This window comes from Hemicordylus capensis, chromosome 5 (genome assembly GCF_027244095.1).
Source record: "Hemicordylus capensis ecotype Gifberg chromosome 5, rHemCap1.1.pri, whole genome shotgun sequence".
Lineage (NCBI taxonomy): Eukaryota > Metazoa > Chordata > Lepidosauria > Squamata > Cordylidae > Hemicordylus > Hemicordylus capensis.
The window spans coordinates 155953891-155978478 of record NC_069661.1 but is presented as its reverse complement, the minus strand read 5'-3'; the positions used below and the strand labels follow the sequence as shown (position 1 = coordinate 155978478).

The 24588-nt window shown below is 41.8% G+C and overlaps 1 protein-coding gene across 5 annotated transcripts in view; it reads left to right on the top strand.

Moving 5' to 3' along the window:
• Positions 1–24345, top strand: part of CERK (ceramide kinase) — a 55266-nt gene extending 30921 nt beyond the window's left edge. For 2 of the 5 annotated variants that reach the window (XM_053256972.1, XM_053256971.1), the window contains 8 exons: positions 1120–1265; positions 9547–9621; positions 10012–10164; positions 12364–12469; positions 13866–13936; positions 15013–15224; positions 18882–19090; positions 20300–24345. In XM_053256972.1, the coding sequence (XP_053112947.1) occupies positions 1120–1265; positions 9547–9621; positions 10012–10164; positions 12364–12469; positions 13866–13936; positions 15013–15224; positions 18882–19090; positions 20300–20369 (1042 nt within the window). In that variant the 3' untranslated portion in view covers positions 20370–24345. Of the gene's footprint in view, positions 1–1119; positions 1266–9546; positions 9622–10011; positions 10165–12363; positions 12470–13865; positions 13937–15012; positions 15225–15711; positions 15944–18881; positions 19091–20299 lie in introns of those variants that run through there. The other 3 variants (XR_008308761.1, XR_008308762.1, XM_053256973.1) reach the window with 3 other exon arrangements.
• The last annotated feature ends 243 nt before the right edge of the window (positions 24346–24588 follow it).

Here is a 24588-nt window from a genome sequence, read left to right as displayed (position 1 = left end):
CTACAGAATTTAACTGTCATAGAATTACTGTAAGAGCAAGCACAGGGAGAAAGCTGAGAACCCATGGCAAAAACTAACTAACATGTTAGTTAGCCCCTGGTGGCGCAGTGGTAAAACTGCCGCCCTGTAACCAGAAGGTTACAAGTTCGATCCTGACCAGGGGCTCAAGGTTGACTCAGCCTTCCATCCTTCCGAGGTCGGTAAAATGAGTACCCAGAATGTTGGGGGCAATATGCTAAATCATTGTAAACCGCTTAGAGAGCTCTGGCTATAGAGCGGTATATAAATGTAAGTGCTATTGCTATTGCTATGTGTAAGCAGCTCACCACGTGAACTGGCCCTATCATGTGAATAATTGTTTAAATGGGCAGAGTCATTTAAAGAATATTTAAATGACCCGGCCTTGTGGGTGGAGGCTAATTGTGTGAGTTTCTCTCACAGAATTAGCCCTTTCCCCTCCACAGTGTGTGCTGCCCATTCTTATGTCTGCAATGTGTTCATAATTTTGTTTCAGCTGATGTTTATGATGCTACTCATATAGGTAGAGGAGAAGCTTGCATGTCTGAAATTATGTGTTAAATTGGTCACCAAGTTATAGTGACTGACACTTATACTAATGCTGTCCATGGGCAGCCAAAAAATATTCACTCAGAGGCTACAGGGCTACTTCTGAAGCATGCATGTTTGAGTGTGGAGGTGTGATTTTCACCAATCTCTCCTTCCCCTGGAAGAACTCTGTACAACTTGCAAATATATTCCTGAGGGTCAGGGACACATTGGTGTGTTCCACAAAGTGTGCTTTCGGGGGAAAGGGGGAAATCAGCAAAAATTGCCTACCCACATTTGAGCTTGTTCACTTCAGAAGCAGCCTTGCAGCTGCTGCTCACATGCTTTTTTTGGCTGTGCGTGCATGCACAGTATTAGTGTAGCTGTCAGCTAGTATCTGCATTAAATAAACCTGGAGAGTTTGATAGGTGACTTCATAAACAAAAGCAAAGACTTCATAAAACAATTAATATTTTAATTAAATTAGTAAATAATACTTACTTATGTTGAGGCAGTTGACACATTAATTTATTGACTGCCAGCCTGTGTTTTAATGTGTGTGTTTTCTGGCAGTATTGTTTGTGTTGGTGGGGACGGAATGTTCAGTGAAGTGATGCATGGTCTGATTGGAAGAATACAGAAGGATTCTGGCATAGATCAAAATAATCCCAAAGCACCATTAGTCCAATGCAATATAAGGATTGGCATAATCCCTGCTGGTAAGATTTACAACAAGGTTAACTTTCACTATACATTATTTATTGACAGTCCTTCAGCCAAAATGCACATTTTGGGGGTAGGAAAGTTCTTGCTTATGTGGGACAGACTAAGCTTATACAGGAAATTCAACAGATGTTAGAGTTGATGCTTAAGAACCTCTCATTGGGATTCATTGGGATGCACTCCTCTGTTTAAAGATGAATGCATGGAGGCAAGGGAAGCAGCATCATGCCTACTGGCCCGACCTTCAACCTCCACACACTCATCAAAAGTTGTAAACAGAGCCGTGTAGGAATGTGCCGAATGGTTCGCAGTTGGAATGTTCCAACCACGAATCAGGCCATTCCGAGTGTTCTGAGCTTAGAACAAAATGCCCTTCAAATGTTGGGACACTCGGACTGGTCAGCACCACCATACAAATGACTGCTGCACATGCACAGAGGCCAGACGAGTGCCATTTTGGAATCCAAAATGGTGCTCAGAACGGTCAGATTGAACCTTCCACAGATCTCGCATTCTGTTCCGAGCTTGAAATGGCATGCAAGATCCATTTCATGCACATCCTTAGAGCCGTGTGAAGGTAGGGGAGAGGATAGCAGGTGTGATATCACTTGCCCTTCTATAAGCTTAATTTGACACTAATATGTGAACAGTTCTGCTGTTGCGGCACAATAAGAGACACAGTATATAAAGTAACCGAGTCTGCATACTGTCTTATAGAGAATGAAGTAGTGCTCTTTCCCTTCTCCTGGGCAGGCCAGCTGGGCTCCAGAAAAGGCTTATTCAGGGTATGATGAAGACACTTCACCAGAGTCCTGGAGTCAGGAAGAGCAACACAATCCTGCCTCATTTCTCCCCTTGGAGTCAGAGGAGTTTGTGGCTAATGGGGCAGAGCAGGAATCCCATCTCACGCTTACCATATAGGAATGGAATGGAATGGAATCTTTATTTTGGTCATTGACCAGACAAACTTACCATATATAGGCTCTTGCTTAGCTGATCCAATGAAATGTGCTTTGTTTTAGCTTTAAAGCTACCTGTTTTGTCCTTTGTGAGAAGTGAACATTGTCGGATTGTCTGTGGTATGTGCACACCTTCAATGTGCATTTTCCAGGGTTGTCCATTCTCAGAACAACTTCATATTCAACAAACCCTCATTCTCTTTTATGTAAAAACCAGGCTCATTTCTGGATAGGGATTTTGAACAAATGTGTATGTCTTAAATTCAATTTGGAGAGCCTTAGTCTGGTTAGTTAGGATTTATCAGAGAGGAAGGACTCGTGTCTTGCCGGCTGTTGCAGTGACTAGTCTGCTCCCTCTTATTCTCCCATTTTCTTGTCATACACACTTTAACCTGCATCTTGTTCAATTTTCCTGCCTATTATCTCTCCACTTTCCCCTAGAACTACTTCAGTCCTTTTATATAAAGCCCTCTTGTCCGCTCTATTGCTTACATAATGTTCCCTGTAAATTGGGAAATCGCCTCCAGAGGGCCAGTTTAAACAGTGGAAACTCCGCTCCCAGCCAGCAGCTGATCACCTACGGCCTTACACACACACACATACAGGTGAAACTCGGAAAATTAGAATATCTTGCAAAAGTCCATTAATTTCAGTAATGCAAATTAAAAGGTGAAACTGATATATGAGACAGACGCATTACATGCAAAGCGAGATAAGTCAAGCCTTAATTTGTTATAATTGTGATGATCATGGCGTACAGCTCATGAAAACCCCAAATCCACAATCTCAGAAAATTAGAATATTACATGGAACCAAGAAGACAAGGATTGAAGAATAGAACAATATCGGACCTCTGAAAAGTATACAGTGTACTGTGCTTGATTGGCCAGCAAACTCGCCTGACCTGACCCCATAGAGAATCTATGGGGCATTGCCAAGAGAAGGATGAGAGACATGAGACCAAACAATGCAGAATTGCTGAAGGCCGCTAATGAAGCATCCTGGTCTTCCATAATACCTCATCAGTGCCACAGGCTGATAGCATCCATGCCACGCCGCATTGAGGCAGTAATTGCTGCAAAAGGGTCCCAGACCAAGTACTGAATACATATGCATGCTTATACTTTTCAGAGGTCCAATATTGTTCTAGTCTTCAATCCTTGTCTTCTTGGTTCCATGTAATATTCTAATTTTCTGGGATTGTGGATTTGGGGTTTTCATGAGCTGTACGCCATGATCATCACAATTATAACAAATTAAGGCTTGACTTATCTCGCTTTGCATGTAATGCGTCTGTCTCATATATCAGTTTCACCTTTTAATTTGCATTACTGAAATTAATGGACTTTTGCACGATATTCTAATTTTCCGAGTTTCACCTGTATACCACATTTCTACCCTTAAAAGCTCCAAGTACAGTATGCTGACGATGTTACCACCTAAATGCAGTACACAGAGGTACCAAGGATTACCTCACCCTATTCCCTGCAAAATGTGAGGGATTGTTGACCCCCTACCAAACCTCCCATTTGCTCCTTACTTTCTCATGTGCTTCCTAGGCTGGAGCATAACCAGCCGAATGTGACAATAGGCCTTGCAAGGATACCCTTACAGGGTAACTCTTTCCTACAAGGAAGGCAATTCTGTGAAGGAAAAAGCATGAATCGACCTCCTATACCTTCACTATAGTGGAACATTGTTATACAACATTACACAACGTGTTTACTTTGCACATGAATATACAAGGAAGCTGCAGTCAGTCAGTCAAAATGCATGCATATGCAATGATTTGGGATTTTGATGATTTTTCATATTGACCTTTCTCTTATGCCACTCCCGAACTGCTCCTTTAGTGTAGGAATGCACAGGGGAAACCGTAGTGTGGCTTTTTTCTCTTCCAGAACAATTTGGACTGCATCTCTCCTACCACACCAGCCAAAGAGAGCAGGAGGAGCCAGTGTGCTCATATAGTCCTGAGATACTGTGCAATGTGTCCTGGTGCTTGTATTGGCTTTTCTTTTGGGAAAGAAAGACAGGATTTAAACAGTCTCATCATATTTTTCTGAGATCTAGAGGGTGGGCTGAAATTGATGCACAGAAGGTTGGCAGGACTAGGAGAGAGTCTGAGTGAGAGTTGTCCCAGCAGGTTAATGGTGTCCGTCTGTCTGTCTGCCTGTCTCTCTCATTCTGCCAGCCATAGACTGTGGGCTGGGAGAGGGAGCCATTTGGCCCCAGGACGCTGATAGAATTGGCCTTGCTGTCACTTCTTTCTTTCTGCCCACTGCTGGGTTGCCCTTCTAGTGATTGCATAACTGAGCTGGAATTTGCCCTCTCTAAGAACAGTGGTGCATATGCTGGTAACCTACAGGCTCGACTACTATAATATACTGTACGTGGGGCTGCCTTTGTATGTAGTCCGGAAAATACAATTGGTATAGAATGTGGCAGCCAGACTGGTCACTGGGACAACCCAAAGGGGCCATATAACACCAATCTTAAAAGAGCTGTACCGGCTGCCCACATATTTCCACACGTAATTACCTTTATAGGTAATAACTAGTATTATTAATAACAATAATACTAGTTATTACCTATAAAGCCCTTAACAGCTTGGGTCCAGGGTACTTAAGAGAGCGTCTTCTTTGTCATGAACCCCGTCTCCTATTAAGATCATTTGGGGAGGTCTGGTTACAGTCGTCACTGGCTCGTTTGGTGGTGACTCAGGACCAGCCTTCTCTGTGGCTGCCCCAGGGTTTTGGAATATGCTCCCTGTCAAAATAAGAGCATCTCTGTCTCTGATTGCTTTTTAAAAGGCGCTCAAGCCACACCTGTTTTCTCAGACTTTTAACTGAAATTAATTTTGAACTGTTTAATTGTTTTTATTCCATGAAATTTTTTAACTGTTTTTATTATGTGAAACTATTTTACTTTTTACTCTGTTTTATATTTGTGGTTTTTAAAATTGTGTACACCACCTAGAGATACACATAATAGGCAGTATATAAATATGATAAATAAATGAATAAGGTAGCAACTGCTTGAGGTGTTGGCATCCGGAGAGCACCAGGTGGTACCTTAGCTACTCACATTACAGACCATCCCTGATGATACATATTGCACAGTTCATCATAGCATAATGTGCAATTCACTATTCACATTTATCATTTCTTAAAGCGATGAACACTCACTAATGAAGAACACTGTTCCTTATAAGAGGGATTTCCAGATGTTGTTGACTACAGTTCCCAGAATCCTCAGCCAAGGGCCATCGCAGCTGGGGATTCTGGGAGCTGTAGTCAACAACACCTGTGCACACCAATAAACTGATCCCAATTCCCAGTAAACTGACTTTTTCCCCCACCTCTGTTTGCAGCCCTAAACCACGTTATGAATTGCAGCTTGTATTAATTAGATGAGGATAGCTGTACAAACTTGCCATCAGTCAAATTCAGTCAGGGCTTTTTAGTCGGCTATCAGGCTCTGTGCTTGCTGGACTGTCAGACTGTGTCCTTGACATGTCCTATCTGGGCCAGAAGCACCTGTTTGGCTTTCCCTTGATTTTAATTAAGTGCACAGGATTCATTGGTATACAATGAAGCCTGCTATGTAAAGAATGAACCAGACTGCTAAGCCAGTTCTCTTCATTTAACTGCACTCATCCCACCAGTCTACCCGACAAATCAAAATTTTGCTTAAACACACACTAAACCTAATTCTTTTGTTCCGCTCTTGGCAAACAAGACCGGCTTGACAAAAGGATTTCCACTGCAGCTCTGTAACAATGGATCAATCTCCTTCTACACCTCTCTAGAAACATTGCATTGACCCTCCTGCCTGGGTTGTCAAATGGACTAGGAGAAAGCAAACACCACTACTTTTTCCTGTCACACTTCATAACATGTTTAATGAGAAAAGGGGGGGGGGGGTGTTTCCCATTTGCTGGATTGAAGGGAAGGTAGTTAGGCTGTGCTGTGCCCTGAACAACATATATACTGTTACGCAGACTGTCCAAAATGTGGTGAATGCAGTCATTTCCATGTGTTCAATTTTGGTTTTTACTTTTCTGCCTCACTTTTAAACCACACGGCCCCCAAAGCAGCTTACAATAGCTTAGCATATACCTGCTAAATGGGAAAAGAGACAACTTACAAAGTGGTGATTCTATTATATTTATTAAATATGTATTATTTAATATTTATTATTAAAGAGAAGGCAACTATCCCTATTCAACCCAGCACACTGTCCCATTAGTGGCTGTTGCTACTTTGTATCTCTTTTTTAGGCTGAGAGTCCATTTGGGACAGGAAACCATCTTTTCATTTAATTGCATTTCATTATCTGTGTAAAACCCTTTGAGAATCTCATTTTAAAGTGGTAAATAATAATAAATAAATAAATAGCACATAACAGTACCAGCACAAATCAGCAGCACAGGGCAAAAACCAGGGTGCCTCAAACTCCATCAACAACTAAACGTACAGAGGAAGAGTCATGTTTTTATCAGTCATCTAAAACCTAAGAGGGGATGGAGTAGCTCAAGCTTCCTGTGGGAGGAAGTTCCAAAGTCTGGGCACTGCAACAGAAAAGGCCCTGCCCACATGCTTGCCAAATGACCCTTAGATGATGTAGGCATGTGGAGCAGAGCCTCTCCAAGAGATTTTAACAGGCAAACAGAACGGTATGGGAGAAGATACGTCAAACCCAGACAAATTGATAATCCCAGACAAATGTGGTAATTTTTGGAACATTTCAGTTTTAGCGGGCAGTGCTGACAAATCTCTTAAAGGATTTTATTGGTGATATTCCCGGGCGCATATCCAAAAAGTAGGGGATTTTATCTCTGTTTTCAGCCATTATGAAATTGATTTAGGATGTGTGAGCATTTTCACGTAAATGTCAACATTTACCAAATGTTGGATATTCACTGTAACATATCTTCATCTCCCTGCCTTTTATGATTTAGAAATGAATTTTATTTATTTATTTAATTTGTCACATTGATATGCTGCCATATATAAAATCCCAGGGCAGTTTACAATCCAATCAAGCAACAACCAAAACTGAAAAATCATTTAAACAAATCATATTGAAATTACCATAAATAAAACTTTAAAACATAATAAACAAAAAAATCTGATAAAACAGGTGTATTTTCAAAAGCCGTTTAAAAACAACCAGAGATGGGAAGATTCTGATTTCACTTGGGAGTGTGTTCCAGAGCCCCGGGGCAACCCTAGTGAAGGCCTGGTTTTGGTCACCACCAAGCAAGCCAGTGGCAATGGCAACTAGACTTCCCCAGTGATCTTAATAGGCAGCAGGGTTCATGAAGAAGACACTCTCTTCAATACTTGGGACCAAGTTGTTCAGGGCTTTGTATTTTGCCCGGAAACTAATTGGCAACCAGTGTAGCTCTTTTAAAATAGGAATAACATGGTCTCTACGGGTGGCCCTGGAGACCAACCTGGCTGCCGCATTCTGCACCAGTTGTAGTTTCCAAACTACATACAAAGGCAGCCCAACATAGAGTGTATTGCAGTAGTCAAGCCTGGATGTTACCAGCATATGCACCAATTTTTGAGGTTGTTTGTTTTGAGAAATGGATGTCGCTGGCATATCAGCCAAAGCTGATAAAAAGCACGCCTGGCCACTGCCTCAGTCTGAGATATCAGGGAGAGGTTTGGGTCCAGATGTACTCCCAAGCTATGTACCTGATCTTTCAGGGAGAGTGTAATCCCATCCAGAACAAGCAGATCTAAATCACTTCCTAAGTTCTGGTCTCTCACAACAAGTACCTCCATCTTGTTCGGATTCGACTTCAGTTTCTTCTCCCCCATCCAACCCATTTCCAGTTCCAAGCAAAGCATTTAGAGAGGGTTTAGAAAAGCATTTAGAGAGGCATTTAGAGAGGTTAAGCGATCTTCTGACAAAGTTGTTATGTCGAATAGCTTCTTATTTCACCTTCTCTTTCTTCCTATTGCCTCTTGGTGTATTGCAGATATAATGGCTGAATTAAATTTGGCCTAATTCTCAGATAATATTACTTTTAGTTTTACAGTAATTCTGATGGTTGTATTATTTAATGTCCTATGGAGAAAACTCAAATAAATAATAATTACATGGTAGAGGGGACACCAATGAGTCTTACCAAATACAACTTCCCACTAGAATATCCCTTCATGCCTTCATATGTCTCTTCTGTACAGTTTCCTCCTTATTCTACCAAAACTACTATTCTCTTTCTAAAGAGTAGAAATGTCCCCTCTACTATGTAATTATTATTTATTTGAGTTGACTCAATAGGACATTAAATAATACTACCAACAGAGTCATAGGTAAGACTAAAAACAATATTATCTGCATATTAGAATAAATATAGTTCAGCTATAGTTTCTGCAATACACCAAGAGAAATGTATTGTCTTGGTTTTTTATGGGAAAGCTTCACAGTACGTTGATGGCCAATATGACGTGCAACTGTAAGTCAGCAGGCGAAGGGCTGCACATTTGCAAAGAGACTTCAGTGTCCCTGTGCTGAGGGCTCCTTGCTCAGCCAAGCAGAGCAGGAAGGGGAAAGAGATCTTAAAGTCTCTTCACTCACTGCAAAAGACCTTTCCACTTGCATATATACATGTCTGAGAGTCGGATTTATTTATCCGATCGGAAGGGTCTTTTGCAATGAGGGGAGAGTAACGAAAATATCTCCCCCTCCCTACCCGCTCGGCTGCACAAGAAGCCTTCAGTGCAGGGACACTAAAGGCTGTTTACAAACATGTAGTCCTTTTCATGCTGACTTGCTGCTGCATATCATGTTGGACATTGTCAGAAAAATGAGAAACATAGAGCTGGAAGGGAGTCCACTAGTCTTGCCAATAAGCTCATAAAAGTTTTAAAAGGCCAAGATATTATTTTTGGTGACTGAGAGGCAGTTCTTACATACTGCAGGTAGTTAGGCAAGAGACTACTTGCAACTTTTGAGCAGAACCTCCCCAGCCCCTGTAACTCTGATGTGCATGGTATGCTGTAGAAAGCCAGAATAATAAAGATGCACCACACCAAGGCACTTGCAAATTCCATAGCGTCAGATGATTCAGCCAAGTAAACCAAGCCATATGTATAAAAGCAAACACACACAAAAATAATCCCTAGCCAATCTGGCCTCTATAAACATAGTTACTGCTTCTTAAAGTGCATGTGAAAAAACAGGCTAAACATGGGCAAGGCTATATAATATCTTCATCTAAGAAAAATGACTGTTCTCTTTATGTATTTGTACAATGCTGTGGTATTATGTAGGAAGTAAAGGCTGGTTCATGTTCCAGGTTCAACAGACTGTATATGCTATGCAACAGTTGGCACCAATGATCCAGTAACATCAGCATTACATATCATTGTAGGTGAGTTTCAAACTCGGTATTTATCTTGCTATGTAGTTCATTAACTACCAAATGCTAAGCACATTGACTCAGTTGTATGCCTATCCAATAAGTATCATTTCATGAGCTTTATGGCAGCCAACACAATAGTTGTAGTAGCATAGAGACTGCTATACACTCACCAATGCAGAAAATACTGACAGGAACCTAGTTATTTATAAAACAAATTAATAGTGGTTAGCATCTAACTAAGCTCTTTCCCCTTAATGAATAGATTGGCCAATGCAGAACAAGTTTTTATAGGCACAAATAATCACATAGCAAACCTTCTCTTTGTTTGGGACAATATACTCTGGATTTGTGGGCTAAAACACTGTGACCTTTTTATAATCTGAAATGTCTTTTCAACAGGAGACACTCAACCTCTGGATGTCTCTTCGGTACATCACAATAATGCATTTCTGAAATACTGTGTTTCACTATTGGGGTATGGTTTTTATGGAGATATATTAAAGTATAGTGAAGAGAAGCGCTGGATGGGTACTGTCAGATATGACTTCTCAGGTAATATTTTATGTTTACTTCATCCATACTTTTGAATAAATCTATAAAATCAAAGTGGCCAGTGGCCAATACGTTTTCAGTTATATCAGTAAAACTACAAGTAAACGGTAGGTACCTTCTTTTTTTAAAAAAAAAAAATCACATAAGAACATAAGAACAGCCCTGCTGGATGAGGCCCAAGGCCCATCTAGTCCAGCATCCTGTTTTACACAGTGGCCCACCAGATACCACTGGAAGCCACAGGCAGGAGTTGAGGGCATGCCCTCTCTCCTGCTGTTACTCCCTTGCAACTGGTACTCAGAGGCTTCCTGCCTTTGAAGCTGGAGGTGGCCTTTAGCCCTCCAACTAGTAGCCAATGATAGACCTCTCCTCCATGAAGTTATCCAAACCCCTTTTAAAGCCATCCAGGTTGTTGGCTGTCACCACATCTTGTGGCAGAAAATTCCTCAAGTTGATTATGTGTTGTGTGGAAAAAGTACTTCCGTTTGTTGGTCCTACATTCCCTGGCAATCAATTTCATGGGATGACCCCTGGTTCTAGTGTTATGTGAGAGGGAGAAGAATTTCTCTCTATCCACTTTCTCCACACCGTGATTGTAGATTTTCAGTTCTACAATGTCCTTTTTTGATATGGTGACCAGAATTGTATGCGGTACTCCAGGTGTGGCCACACCATAGTTTTGTATAAGGGCATTATAATATGAGCAGTTTTATTTTCAATCCCCTTCCTAATGATCCCTAGCATGGAATTGGCCTTTTTCACAGCTGCCACACATTGAGTTGACACGTTCAACAAGCTGTCTACCACGACCCCAAGATCCATCTCCTGGTCATTCACCGCCAGCTCAGATCCCATCAGCATATACTTGAATTTGGGGTTTTTCGTCCCAATGTGCATCACTTCACTCTTGCCAACATTGAACCACATTTGCCACTTTGTAGCCCACACACCCAGTTTGGAGAGCTCCTTTTGGAGCTCCTCACAATCCATTTTCGATTTCACTACCCGAAAGAGTTTGGTATCATCTGCAAATTTGGCCACCTCGCTGCTTACCCCTACTTCTAGATCATTTATGAATAAATTTAAAAGCACCGGCCCCAGTACAGATCCCTGGGGGACCTCACTTCTTACTTCCCTCCATTGTGAAACTCTCCATTTATACCTACCCGCTGTTTCCTGTCTTTCAACTAGTTAGCAATCCACACATGTACTTGTCCCTTTATCCCATGGCTGCTAAGTTTCCTCAGGAGTCTTTGATGAGGAACTTTGTCAAAAGCTTTTTGGATGTCCAGGTATACTATGTTAACTGGATCACCTTGATCCACACACTTGTTGACACTCTCACAGAACTCCAAAAGGTTTGTGAGTCAAGATTTACCTTTGCAGAAGCCATGTTGGTTCTCTCCCAGCAGGGCCTGTTCTTCTATGTTCTTTACAATTTTATCCTGGGGGATGCTTTCCATTAATTTGCCTGGAACGGAAAGCTAACCGGCCTGTAATTTCCCAGATCACCCCTGGATCCCTTTTTGAACTACTTTAATTTGCTACTTTCCCATCCTTCGGTACAGAGCCTGGTTTCCGGGATAAGTTATATATTTTGGCAAGGAGGTCAACACCCTGAAATATAATTACAGGATTTTCCTTTATCCATGTTTCTGCTTTGTCATGGTGGTCTTCCATCTCATGCCATGCTTTCCTTCTGTATGAAGACTTTCCTTGCCTGCCAGATGCTATGTTGGAGATATCCATCATTTTTTTCTGGCATGGCTCTGGTGCCTTTAACAGACACATGAGAGAAAGACATTCAGCTGGCACAGCTTTCCTCATCATTGCATCTGTATCCTGCTTCATTTCTGTTAAAGGCAAGGCAACTTTGCCAGAAAAAGTGGGAACTTTAATTGTGGCTTTGGGAGCACAAGAAAATGCACAGGACAGGGAGGAGTCATATTAACAGCATTAGATGTTTAGCAGCAAGGTAGGAAATCACCACAAGAAAGCAGTGTGGTTAAGGTTACACATCGATACCCTGCATGTGAAGTGACCAGGCGGGGATGGAATAAGATAAGATAAGATATGATAAGAATGTGGAAAAACAAATGTTTTCTTGCTGTTCTTCAGAAGAATTGATAGAAATACAGCTTGTGTGTTGATTTACCAGGAAAAGAATAATTTCTTCTTTCCTTTTCCCCCGCTTCAAAGGTTTCAAGGCCTTTCTCTCCCATCATTGCTATGAGGGAACAATATCCTTTTTACCAGCAACACACACTGTGGGATCCCCAAGAGATAAAAAATACTGCAGAACTGGGTAAGCTAAATATAATTTACTTGAAATCCTATTGATTTTCAGTAGACTTGTACTTAGGAATGCAGCCGAAACAAGTACTCCTAAACTAAAGCCAAGGTTTTCATTCATTTCCTGTGCAACTTCAGTACTAAAGGTAAAATGGATATTAGTGGACTGGAAAGTTCTAAACAACCATCAGTTACATAGGAAGCTGCCTTCTACTGAGTCAGATCATTTCCCTAGAACCTTCTGCATGCTACGCATGTGTTCTACCACTGAACTATGCCTACCTGCCCCACTATCTCATACTTAGACACTATCAGCTCTTCCACAGAACCAAGCATACCACATGCAACAAGCAATTGTAGCACAGACAGAATTGCTGCAAAAGAAATCAATCCAGACTATTCAAGCAAGTGTGCCAAGCCACACACAGAAGGGAAACAAGGCCTCCAAGCTGCCTGTTGAAACACCAGCAGATCTGACATTGGGGGAAATATCTTTCCAACCCCATATATGGCAACCAGTCATATGGCAACCTGAGCATAAGCAAAACCATTCATCAAGTCATCTTAACAAAAATTTAGAAGGGAAGCAAAGCTAGTTGTGGCAGTGCTTGATGCCCCAAGTCAAGGGTAAATGGACACACACACCCCTCCATGGGCCATAATGGAAGTAACGACATTTGAACAATAATATTTTTTTGACTCATTTGTCTTGAATCCATTATGGTTCTTTGATCCCACAACTGATGCAGGGAGATTCTTCCTCCATTTTTATACATTTTAAATCATCTGATATCTATAAAAAGAAAGTATAGCACAACCTGCAGATCACACAAGCATGCAATGATTTTTTTTTTAAACTGATAAGTATGGCTGCCCACATACACACATTGGTTTGTTGGTCCTCTGCAGAATATTAATGGATGATTGGGCCTGTGGCAACAGCTTGAGGTAGGGGAAGATGGTGCTACAAGGTCAGGACAGCAAATAAAAGGCAATAACCAGAGCTAGCAGGTTGATTTCACTCTTCAAATTCTATGTTCTGAAGGGTGTTGCATAAGGTTTATAGCTCATTCAATTTAAGTTGAATTTTAAAATGTTCCTCACAATGTGCACAGACCATTCACTGCAGTTCAGTCTGATTTTGGACCGAACCACCGCTCCGCGAACCAGTTCAGTCGTACTGACTGGCTAGGCCAGTTGGACCAACCAACCAACTAAGACTGGTTCAAAGCAGTTTGTGATCAAACCACTCAAATCAACCTCGAACCAGTCTGTGCACATCCTTACCTCACAATAGTCTGGCCTACAGCAGACAATGCAGTTATGCTCATGAAATGTTAATGTACTATTCACTTACTTCCTTTTTGACTAGAGAGATGGCATCAGACATGCGCACTCTTGTCTTTCAGGTGCTGCATTTGCAAGCAAAGTAAAAGATGGCTGGAGGAAGAGCGACAGAAGTATGGAAAAGAAATTAATGGTAATGTTGAACTATATGCAACGCCAGCTCTAGATAGTTAGCAGGTTTGCCCATTTGGCCTCTAATGAGCAGAGTATATTATATAGATGACAAATACTGGGGCAGACTCCAAATGCAGACTGAGTAGAGACCAAGCTAAATTGGAAGCCAAGAAGAGACTCAAATGGGTTTCTGACCAGACAGGCTTTCTTTGAAGTGATGCTTTTGTGGCTGTCAGTATTAATGTTCATTCAGTATAAATGAGGATTGTCTATGGCAACCACAGAACACTTAACATAAACCTGGATTTAATGTATCATAATTTTGTTTGTTCCTGTTTGCAAATCTATAACCAAGTGAAGTATATTCACATTACAGAGTCCACGAATAATGTGACCACAGGTATACAGGAAAGCAGGGGCAGGAGATTAAATTTAAAAAGAAAACCCCTATCCAGAAAAACCCTAAACAAACCCCATAGCATATCCAGCTGAAAACAGAACTTTTTTCCTGTGCATTTAACTAAACAGTTGTTGAGTGGGAGCAGTGGGATTGCTGGGGATCAAGAGGAAGAGAGCCCACTCACCAATAAAGTGCCAGATTGCCTCTGATACTCCGCAGAGAAAGCTCTTTCATTCTGTTGGTTCTACTTCACAAATAACCACTAAAATGTGATATGTGCACACGCTCATAGATTTCACTTGTAAAGTCCTCATTCTTAGGCATTCAGTGTTCCTTTTTCTAGAACTATTTTGACTAACTACTGAACTAATCAAAGCACTTCTGTAGGTTTTTTTCTAGATAAAGGAGAATTATTTTTCCTCTGACGTAGAATGTTTGTTTCCAAACACATTCAAGTGCAAAGGCAGCTTTTCCCAACCATTCTCTATTTCTAATAAGCAAAATAATTGCACACTGGGTATACAACCAACCAATATGTATTTTAACTTTAATATCCTAGTGTATTATATAATACATAGTAATCTATTGCATGCCTACTGGAATCCGTACTGCTTTTACACTTGTTCAAAAAAACCCAGCTCTTGTAAGTATGGCTCAATTTTCTTTCCCTTCATTATTCCTGTTCATATTTTAAGAGGATGAAGGAGGAGGAGAATGGAAGGTTATTAGAGGAAAGTTTCTAGCCATCAATGCATCAATTATGAGTTGTGCCTGTTCACGGAGTCCGAATGGCCTTTCACCAGCTGCTCACTTGGCAGATGGCTCTGCAGACCTCATCCTGGTCCGTAAATGTTCCCGACTCAATTTTCTAAGATACCTCGTGAGGCATACAAATCAGGACGATCAGGTGTGTAGTCTCTCTGCAGGATTTTGATACTCTTATGGATTGAATCAAGACCACATCCAACACTAATGTGAGACAATTAATCTCCTCATTGTAAAAAAATGCATAGATTTGTGTGATTTACAAGAAGTTTGGATACAGCACGACATTCTGGAAATATGCATTTTTACATTGCCCACATTAGAATTCTTCCTGTTAATACTAGAATTGCCAGCTGCTCATCTGAAAAAGATTTCTGTACCATTAATGTCTGTGTGGCAGGGACAAGGTGTGAAGGTGAGGGTTCTTGTAAGGTGCTAGGGGTCAGTGTTCCCTCTAACAGGGATTTCTAGATGTTGTTGACTACAGCTCTCTCAACCCCCAGCCAAATGCCATTGCAGCTAGGGATGCTGGGAGTAGTAGTGAACAACATCTGGGAATCCCTGTTAGAGAGAACACTGCTAGGCGTCTGCAACTGGGGACTCTGACTCTTTATCCTCTGTCCTTCCAGAATATCAAAGGAGAGAGCTGCTAGTCTGTTCTCTGCAGCACTTCAGCACCACCATAGATGACCAGAGGGTCGTATTGAAACTAATAGCTCTGCAGTGGTGAGGTGACTGAAGGGATCTCTAGGGTTCCACTTGATCCTGTCAGGCTTCTAACTCTGGCCTGGCTGAGCTGGCTCCTCAGTCTGAGCAACTTACATTGTATTTTAACTAAATTTTTTAATTTTATTTGCTGATTATTTTGTTCTGGTCGGTGACTGTAATTCTTGGCTCAACTCCCTGTCTCATCCGTACATCCTTGCTTCCAGACCACCAGCCCTGAGAGTTCTCTTCTCACACTGCACTACCGTGATGGGGGAAGCCATGCTCTGCGAACCTCTCCCTGCCAGACATAAAACAAGAGTTGCCACTCCAAAAAATACACCCACATTCTACTGTTTCAACATTAACTCTAAGAGACATCTGGCATTTACTGAATCACCTTGTATTTTTCAACAGCCAAACAACAGCTCATTTCTGTGGGCGGGATGTGTGTGTGAATGTGTGTCTGAGAGAGAATTATGCTTCTTCATTTAAAAAACCAAAACTCAGAATTGGTAATAGCAATCACAGGGAGAAAACTGCTTAGAAATCAATCAAGATTTCAGGAAAGGGGGCAATATATTTCCAATCTCCCTCTGTCCCAAAGTAAGGGACCAGTTCATATGTGGGAATAACCCACATAACAGTTCCCATATTCAAAATGGGAGAAGCATCCAAACCTCCTCCTCGGGACCTGGAGGCCATGTTTGGTTTAGGGTAAAAGGGAGTTAGGGTCAGGTTTTGAAAAGCAAACCAGAATCTTCTACTTTCTTCATCCATGGCAATTGCCTTTCCATCTCTCCACCACCCTCACCCTCAACATTGATGGACCTTTTCCTAGTAATGTAACATATATATTTCACAAGCATGTGCCATGAGTTGGCACCCCTGCAGGCAGGCATAGACATCTCCCATTGTCCAAGCGAGTGGGTGACTGAGTGGCCCTTCCTATCCCTGTCACCCACCCCCTTACTCTCTTTCGTCCTGCCACTCCTGCTGCTTCTGGACAGTCGGCCTGCCGCCGCGCATTGCTGTGTCACACTGTGATATCATCATAATGTGCATGGCAGGCAAGCTGCACAGAAGCAGCTGGCAGTGGCAGGCAAAGTGGTGAAGATTGCAAGTGGGTGGGTGGGAGAGCAACAGCGACCGCCTACCCCCTTGGACGGCAGGGTCTGCCCACTCCACCCACCTGCTCAGGTAACAAGGTGCCCGCCCATGTGGGCAAAGGGGGCAGGGGGCACCAAAGCCAGGCTTTGATTGGGGCACCAACAAAACCTTGGGCTGGCCCTGGTTTTTATTGTCTTCTGTTCCCTGTTGTGCCTGCCCTCTGCCGCACCTGCCCTGCTTAGCACACTTGTATTTGAAGTTGCCGCCATGCCTCATCCGCCCTCCACTTTGCTTTCTCTGCTTGATGTATTTTCTTTTAAGCTGCTGCCTTGCCTATCCTGTTCAACATGCTTCAGCCATGCCTCATCAGCCCTTGGCTCTGCTGTATCTCCACCTGGCCTTCTTGTTGTGCTTGTATGTAAAAAGGAGGGGTGCAGAGCAAAATGGAAGTGTGGCCAAGAGGAGAGCGGGATACTCTAGTGAGCCCACCACTCTCTTCTCCTCCACACTTTCTCTCCACTTTGAAATACAAGCCTGCTGAGCAGGGCAGACAAACAGATTGAAGTGGAGCAGGCAACAACTCTGTGAGCTCCCTGTCATCTGTGGACACTGCACTGGGCAACCAACTGTAGAAGACTTTCACTTTCACTTATATTCTGTCAAGTTTTGATATGCCGCTACAGAAAACAAAGGAAAAACTTACAAGTTGGATGCAGTTTTCATAGGATCTTCTTCTGAATTCAGCTCATATGTGTTAAAGAGATTGCATCTATTTGTAACAGAAACATTATCATTATCTATCAGATAATTAAGAAATTGAAGCTTACAATACCTTCCTGAAATGGAAGTAGCAGCCTCTATGATGACAAAGACACTTTCTAGGAAATAATGAACCAACCTGAAAGCATTGTGGAGACTAGGAAATAAGTCATTGATAAATTCTGCATAACTTGGTAGGGGGATCACATCGTGCATACATATGTCTTTTCAGTTTACTGGGTAAGCTGGGGTAAATTATGATATTTCACACTAAGTTTTCTATCTGAACAATGCAAATAGTACTGATATGCCTTGTAGGATTGCTGAGAACAGCCTGAATTCAGGTCTACTTTGAGCAACTAATCGGGAATCATTAGTGGCATCAAGCCACTGGATGGAAAACCACTGAGGCATTTAACCACTGGAATCATGTGGCCTGGATTAGAGATGTGCACCAGCCGGTTTGGCACCTCCTTTGTGAAGCATGAACTGCCTTGGACGCCCACAGCTGAACCAGTTTGGCAGGGCAGTGAGCAGTTCCCTGAAGAAGCAGGCAAGCAGGTCCTTACCTGTTCTGCTGCTGCCCTGCCACTTTTCCAGGCACAGCATTTGCTCTAGTTAAGGCCGTGTGCAGCTGCAGCACTGTTTCCTGCAGCCTGCGTGAGGCATGCTGACACCACATGCAGGCTGTAGGGAACTGCGCCACAGCCCTGCACGGCCTTTGCTAGAGTGAGCGCGGAGCCTGGAAAAGTGGCAGGGCGGCAGCAGAGAAGGTAAGGACCTGCTTGTCTGCTTCTTAAGGGAACTGCTTCCCGCCCCGCCCACACCTGCATGAGCTGTTCATGCACATCCCTAGCCTGGATCAACATTGCATCAACTACAAAGTGCATCAACTACATCTTCCATACAAGGCTCTGTTTTGCTGAATCGAGGTCAGAGATGGTGAAGACATTTGTATTTTAAAAGCGATAGCCAAATTCACTGCAGAATTAGGTGTGCTTAAGCCTATATCGATAGCCTTGAACATATCTAACTCTGTGGTGGATTCTGGCCTACTAAGTGTTTAACAACAAACCACCCAAAGCTACTAGAGGGGATGATATAGAAATGTAATTAACAAATGAAAAAAGAAATAAACAAATAAGGATTCAATGCAGGAATGATGTGTATCAGCTGTTTTTAATGGGAATAAATGCAACAGCTTATAGCTTCTATTTTTCTGCAGTTTGACTTCACCTTTGTAGAGGTCTATCGTATCAGGAAGTTTCAATTTACATCAAAAAATTTTGAAGATAGTGACAATGATGTTAAGGATGTGCAGAAGAAACGCTTTGGCCACTTCTGCAGAGACCATCCTGCTTGTTGTTGCACCCTTTCCAACAGTACCTGGAACTGTGATGGAGAAACCCTGGATAGTTCATCAGTCGTAGTCAAGTGAGCATCTTCTTTTCCAAAATGGATCTCACCATATAAATTGTTCTTTGGGCTCACTCACTCATTAGTTCTCTCATTGACATGTGTATCAAAATCATGGAAGGTACTTCCACAACAGATAAGACATCTGACATTTGGTATGCACATAGCAGAACACACCTTGGTTGAGAAAGTCTTGAAAATGAGACATTTCCCCATCCCTTCACCTGAAAACCTTGATAAGTTTGCTCAAACATTATAGATACAACTTTCATGTGACCTCACATCACTTCAAACACAATACATTCTCATAAGGTCTGTATGAAACTATTAGGGGTGTGCAAGCCAGATTGGTTTGAACCAGGCTCGACATCAAGCCAGTTCAGCTCGACAGGTTCGAGGTCGAATTGGACCAGCCTTGGCTGATCCAAGTTTGAACCGAACCAGGCCCGGTTTGAACTGAGCCAGCTCAGAGCCCTACTGGAAAAGGGGGACCAGGGAGCTTTCCCTAAAGGTAGAGTGGGATGGAGCGGGGGGGCAGCAAGTACTTACAAGAGCCTCTGGTGGCAGCCATGGGGGGTGGCATAAGCTCCCCCCCCACCTCAAGGTACTTCCCCAAAGTAGGCTGGGCCGGTGGCAGCCTGGTTTGGGCCTCTGCACATGCGGGGAGTATTTTAGTGATCTCTGTGCATGCACAGAGGCAATTTGCGTGACCATGTAATTTACTGATAGGGCTCTGAGCCATTTCAAACCAGCTCAGTTTGAACTCAAACTGGGTCCAGTTCAAGTGGGGACAAAACCAGGCCGGCTTGAATCCTGTTTGGATTCAAGCTGAGCCGGCAAAACTAGTTTTGTGCATATCCCTAGAAACTGTAAGTCAGAGGTGGCCAACCTGAGGCTCTCCAGCTGTTGTTGGACTACAATTCCCATCATCCTCAGCCACAATGAAGAGCCTCAGGTTGACCACCCCTGTTATAAATCAAGTGACGTAGTCCAGTCAGTATTGTAATCATGATGTTGTAACTGCATAGGTGAACTGGCTCTGGCTTTGGCTGGATTGTGTCCAAAATGTGATCTTGCACTTGTAAAAGCATAACATAAAAGTATTCATAGAATAGCCAAAAGTATACATGCCTGCCTCTTCTCTGCTACTGCTGGTGATTGGCAGTTAATCATTAATGGGGTAATATCTTGTGAAACTTGTGTTATGCAATCTCTTTTATCTTGCAGGGTTCACTGTCAATTAATGAAACTCTTTGCAAGAGGAATAGAGCAGAACTCCAAACATGAAGCAACTTAGCTGAGCAGTTAAACTGAAGTCAGCCTCCATGAAAACTAAGCAACAGAAGACAACTGCCTGGGCAATTAAGCATTTCAGGCAGGTTAATAAATGTTTTCAAAGTGAATATATTTTTGTGGTCAGATTTTAATTTTGTTAATATTAGTTTTGCACAAATGTCTTCAGAGAATTACATTTTATGCAAACCATGCTATTATTTCGAAGTAATTTAACATGTTATATGGGAGGGAGGGGAATTAGTTTACGTTTTCATAGTAACTGATATTCAGTGCTTGGTTTGGTTTGGTTTGGTTTGGTTTTTTAAAGGAGCTGATTCTGTTACTGAACTGCAATAATAAATTTGGGTGCAATCCAGTGGCATTAAATTCAACAAGAGTTTTGCCATTGATTTCAGATTTACACCCTAGATGTAATTGTGCAAATGATTTCTATTGACGTCCCAATATGGGAGTTGATCAAAGTGAGATCTTTAAAAGGATTTACTGAATTATTATTTTGTATCTGTGTGTGTTATAAATATTCAAAAAGTAGCAATGTTCCCATGCCTTTGCTTCAGTTTCTCCTTAAACTATAGCAAAACCATTCATTACTTGAGTGTAACTGTATTTTGCAACTTATCAATGCAACTCAAACATACATTCCTGGCTTTGAGTAATAAATCTTTATACGTATATTAGTAAATTCAGAGCATGTCTGCATACAAAAAACATATTGTAGCGTAGAGAACTTCCCAGCTTTTCTCTTTCAGGGATTATGAAGAGTTGTCTAGAATGCTTTGTATGGACATAGCAAGCACAAATACATGCTGAAGCAGCTTCGATCACAGTTCCATAATACCTGAGGGAAATGGGGTAAGGTGGGAAATCTGAAATGCACCAGCAAATCTTTTCCATCTTATATAGAAAATGTATTTAATCATGTTTCCTTCCCAATCAAAACCAGTTTGTACAATCAGCAGAATCAAGTGATAAAAGTCATGTTCAGTGTTGTTGTTTTGTTTGTCTTTTGGGAGGACAACTGGAAAACGCTGCCCTTTTCCTTAGCTTTTAACATGGTTTGATGCTTGCAGCTGCTACTAAATTGGATTTACTGGTTGTTTTTCTCTGTTTGGGGGATGGCCTAGCTCAGTGCTTTGCTTGTAGAAGGTCCCCTGTTCAATCCTCGGCATCTACAAGCAGTGCCGGGAAAGACTCCTGCCTGGAACTCCAGAGAGCTGCCGCCAGTCAGTGTAGACCAGGGATTCTCAACTGGTGTAAACAATACTGAACTAGATAGATCAATTACCTGATTCGGTAGAAGGCAGCTTCATATGTTTACATTTTGTTATAGTTTTGTATTCTTATCGTGTCACCATCTCAGAACTCCTATGGTTGAGAAGTGGGATATGCCTACTTTATATTAAATAAATAAAGCTTTTCCTAGACTGGCCCTTTTCAGGCTGCAGGCGGACAGTTGAATGTTTGAATACTTCCCCACAAAAACAACTTCCTGCTACATATAAATCTAGCACATTAGGGAAAAGGTTTAGGCTGAACTCTTTCCCCCGACATGTTAGTTTTCCACATGTAGGGATTTATTTTCATGGGGGAGTATTCAAACATTTGATTCCCCACCTGCAGCCTGGTGTGGTTCTATTCAGGAAAAGTGTTACAACTCGATTCTGCTGATGATATGAATTGGCCTAAAGACAATGGCACTGGCTTCAGGGAGATTCTGTAGCACCAGATGGAGTCTCTTTGTAAAAATTAGAATGTTAAGCGATTTAGAATGTTGTAACTGAACCAGTGATATGAGTTCGCATATTTAGTAAATACTGAAATCTTGTAGACGTTAACAAGGGGTTATTTGTTTGATATGTGATGAAAGTGTCATTGGATAAAATCACAGATTCTCCTTGTATGTGATTTACTTTTACACAAAATAAATTAGGCTCCCTTGTAAAGACTTGCAGTCATGATGGGAAACCTGTATATATTTATTCACATCCTTTGTACAGGAGAATGTATAGAGTTTGGAGCAAACTCTGCTTTGTTTTTCTGCCTTTTAACTTGCATAGTAGAAAACTTAATTTAGTAGCATTTATCCCAGCTTTCTTTTTCCTTTTGATTATATGCGTTTCTTGAGAATATTCCACTTCTGTTTCATTCTTTGTGAACAGCTAAAGCTGCAATCCTAAGCGCACTTACTGGGAAGCAAGTCCTGTTGAACCTAATGGGGCAGAACTTCCAAATAAATGCAGAATGCACTTCAAGAGGCCGACATTTGCTTGTATGTCTGCAAGATCCAGTGTTACATTTAAAACCTTCATAACTCATTGTTCACCTACTGGAGAACTTCAGTGATAAACTAAGTTTTCAATTAAGACATATTAGAATACATAATCTATCAAAACCCCTTTGCAGGTTTTTGCAGTAGGTTGGGAGAAAGCAACCAATGGACATAGCTCCATTCATTGCTATCAGCTGTTTTTGAATGGACTCTGCCCATCAGCTTTTCTCTCCCAACAAGTGCTTAGATATTGGTCCTGCTGAGTGAGATTAATGGGACTGAATTCCTGAGCAAGTGAATGGTCAATTGGTCATTGACATCAAAGAGTTAGTGTGATTATTACAAGTGTGTGCTAAAGTATTATATCTGTCACTAGTATTTGATTAACATAGATTAGTTAAAAGTTCAGAATTCCTGTGTGGTTTTCCCATGCAAATTCAGTGGAGAGAGCAATACCATAAGATCTCTCTTTTGCATGCACTGAGCTATCTTCTACACTGAAGTGAATGGTAAGTCTTAATGTGTGCAGATGCTTCAGTTGGAGCCCTGGAATTCCCACATGTGCACACATTTATGTAGGGATTGTGCATGGAGCACTTCACTCCATCCTTTCAAAAGATTTATTATTTTCAATCCGTTCAAAGAAAGATTTCAGTTCTGTTGCATAACTCCTTGCATAATTTTCCAAATCTAGGAATAAATTTATATTCGTCAGAAGCATAGACCTGCTATTGCAAAGCTAATAATGTCTCAACATCCAAAAATACAACCTTGTCTTGATATAGATTAGGTCACACACTTAGGTGACCAAAATAAATAAAATCGTCCCAGTCTACAAAAATATGATTTGTTCAAGAATGAATACTTGCTTAGAACTGTGACCTGACTCAGGAGTGGGGACAGACTGGGCTCATTTGCATATGTCAACTTACACACACACACACACACACACACACACACACACACACACACACACACGCCTGCTTGTAAAATAACTGGCCAGCTGGCACCTTTGATTTATAAAGCTTAGCAGGAAGTAAGCTTTTAATCAGCATTCAGCATCCCATTGAAAAAAGTAAAGCAATGGAGGCTCTTGTGCTCGGACAGCTCTGGATAGCTTGCGACTTACCAAGAAATGCAGCCCATTAGCCATGCATGCTTCATGGGGAATCACTACTATTGTAAAGAAAAGGTAATGTAGAATAAACAAATAGGTGTGAAAATGATTGCTGGGGTGTAGGAAATAAATGAGAATATCCATTGCAGTCCTGCAAGTTAGCATAAAATTTGATCTGAGTAACGTCACCGTTTCCTCAAACTGCCCTGTTTCGAAGTGGCTTATTAACAAAGCACAGTCCATGCTGATGTGACGCATTCCACATGTCCTGTTAAGAAAAGAACTCTGTACATAAGGCTGTGATACTGTGCATGCGTATTTGGGAGCAAGCCCACTTGAACTCAGTGGGGCTTATTTCCAAATAAGCATGCATAGAACACATTGCATGTGTCTGCTTCTGGCTTAGCAAAAAATGGGAATGAGCAGTATTGGCATGAAAATGGTGGGCAGGGAGACTTTGTGATGGTTTGTGGTGTTTTGTTTTCCTGTGTCAATCTTGCTGGCTTCAAGATTGAAAGGCGACATTTTGTTATTGTGTGCTGGAAAAGAATGAATTCTTCTGAAAATAAAAAAGTTAAGTTATATTGCAAACTTTGCCTCTTTCAGTTTCTTATGTGTCCAGTTCATTTTCCCTGCAGAAGTAGCAGCAGCAGTTGGCCGGGCCCTTCCTCACTGCCATGGCTGCTTGTTCCCCTCAGGACGCTGCCAGTCTCAGGCCCATCTGCCTGTCTCCCTCCTCCAACGGCCTCAGTAGCTCCAAGCAGCAGCGATGATTGACCGGGCTCTTCCTCTCTGCCTCTGCTGCTACCACTTGTTTCCCTCAGGCCGCTGACA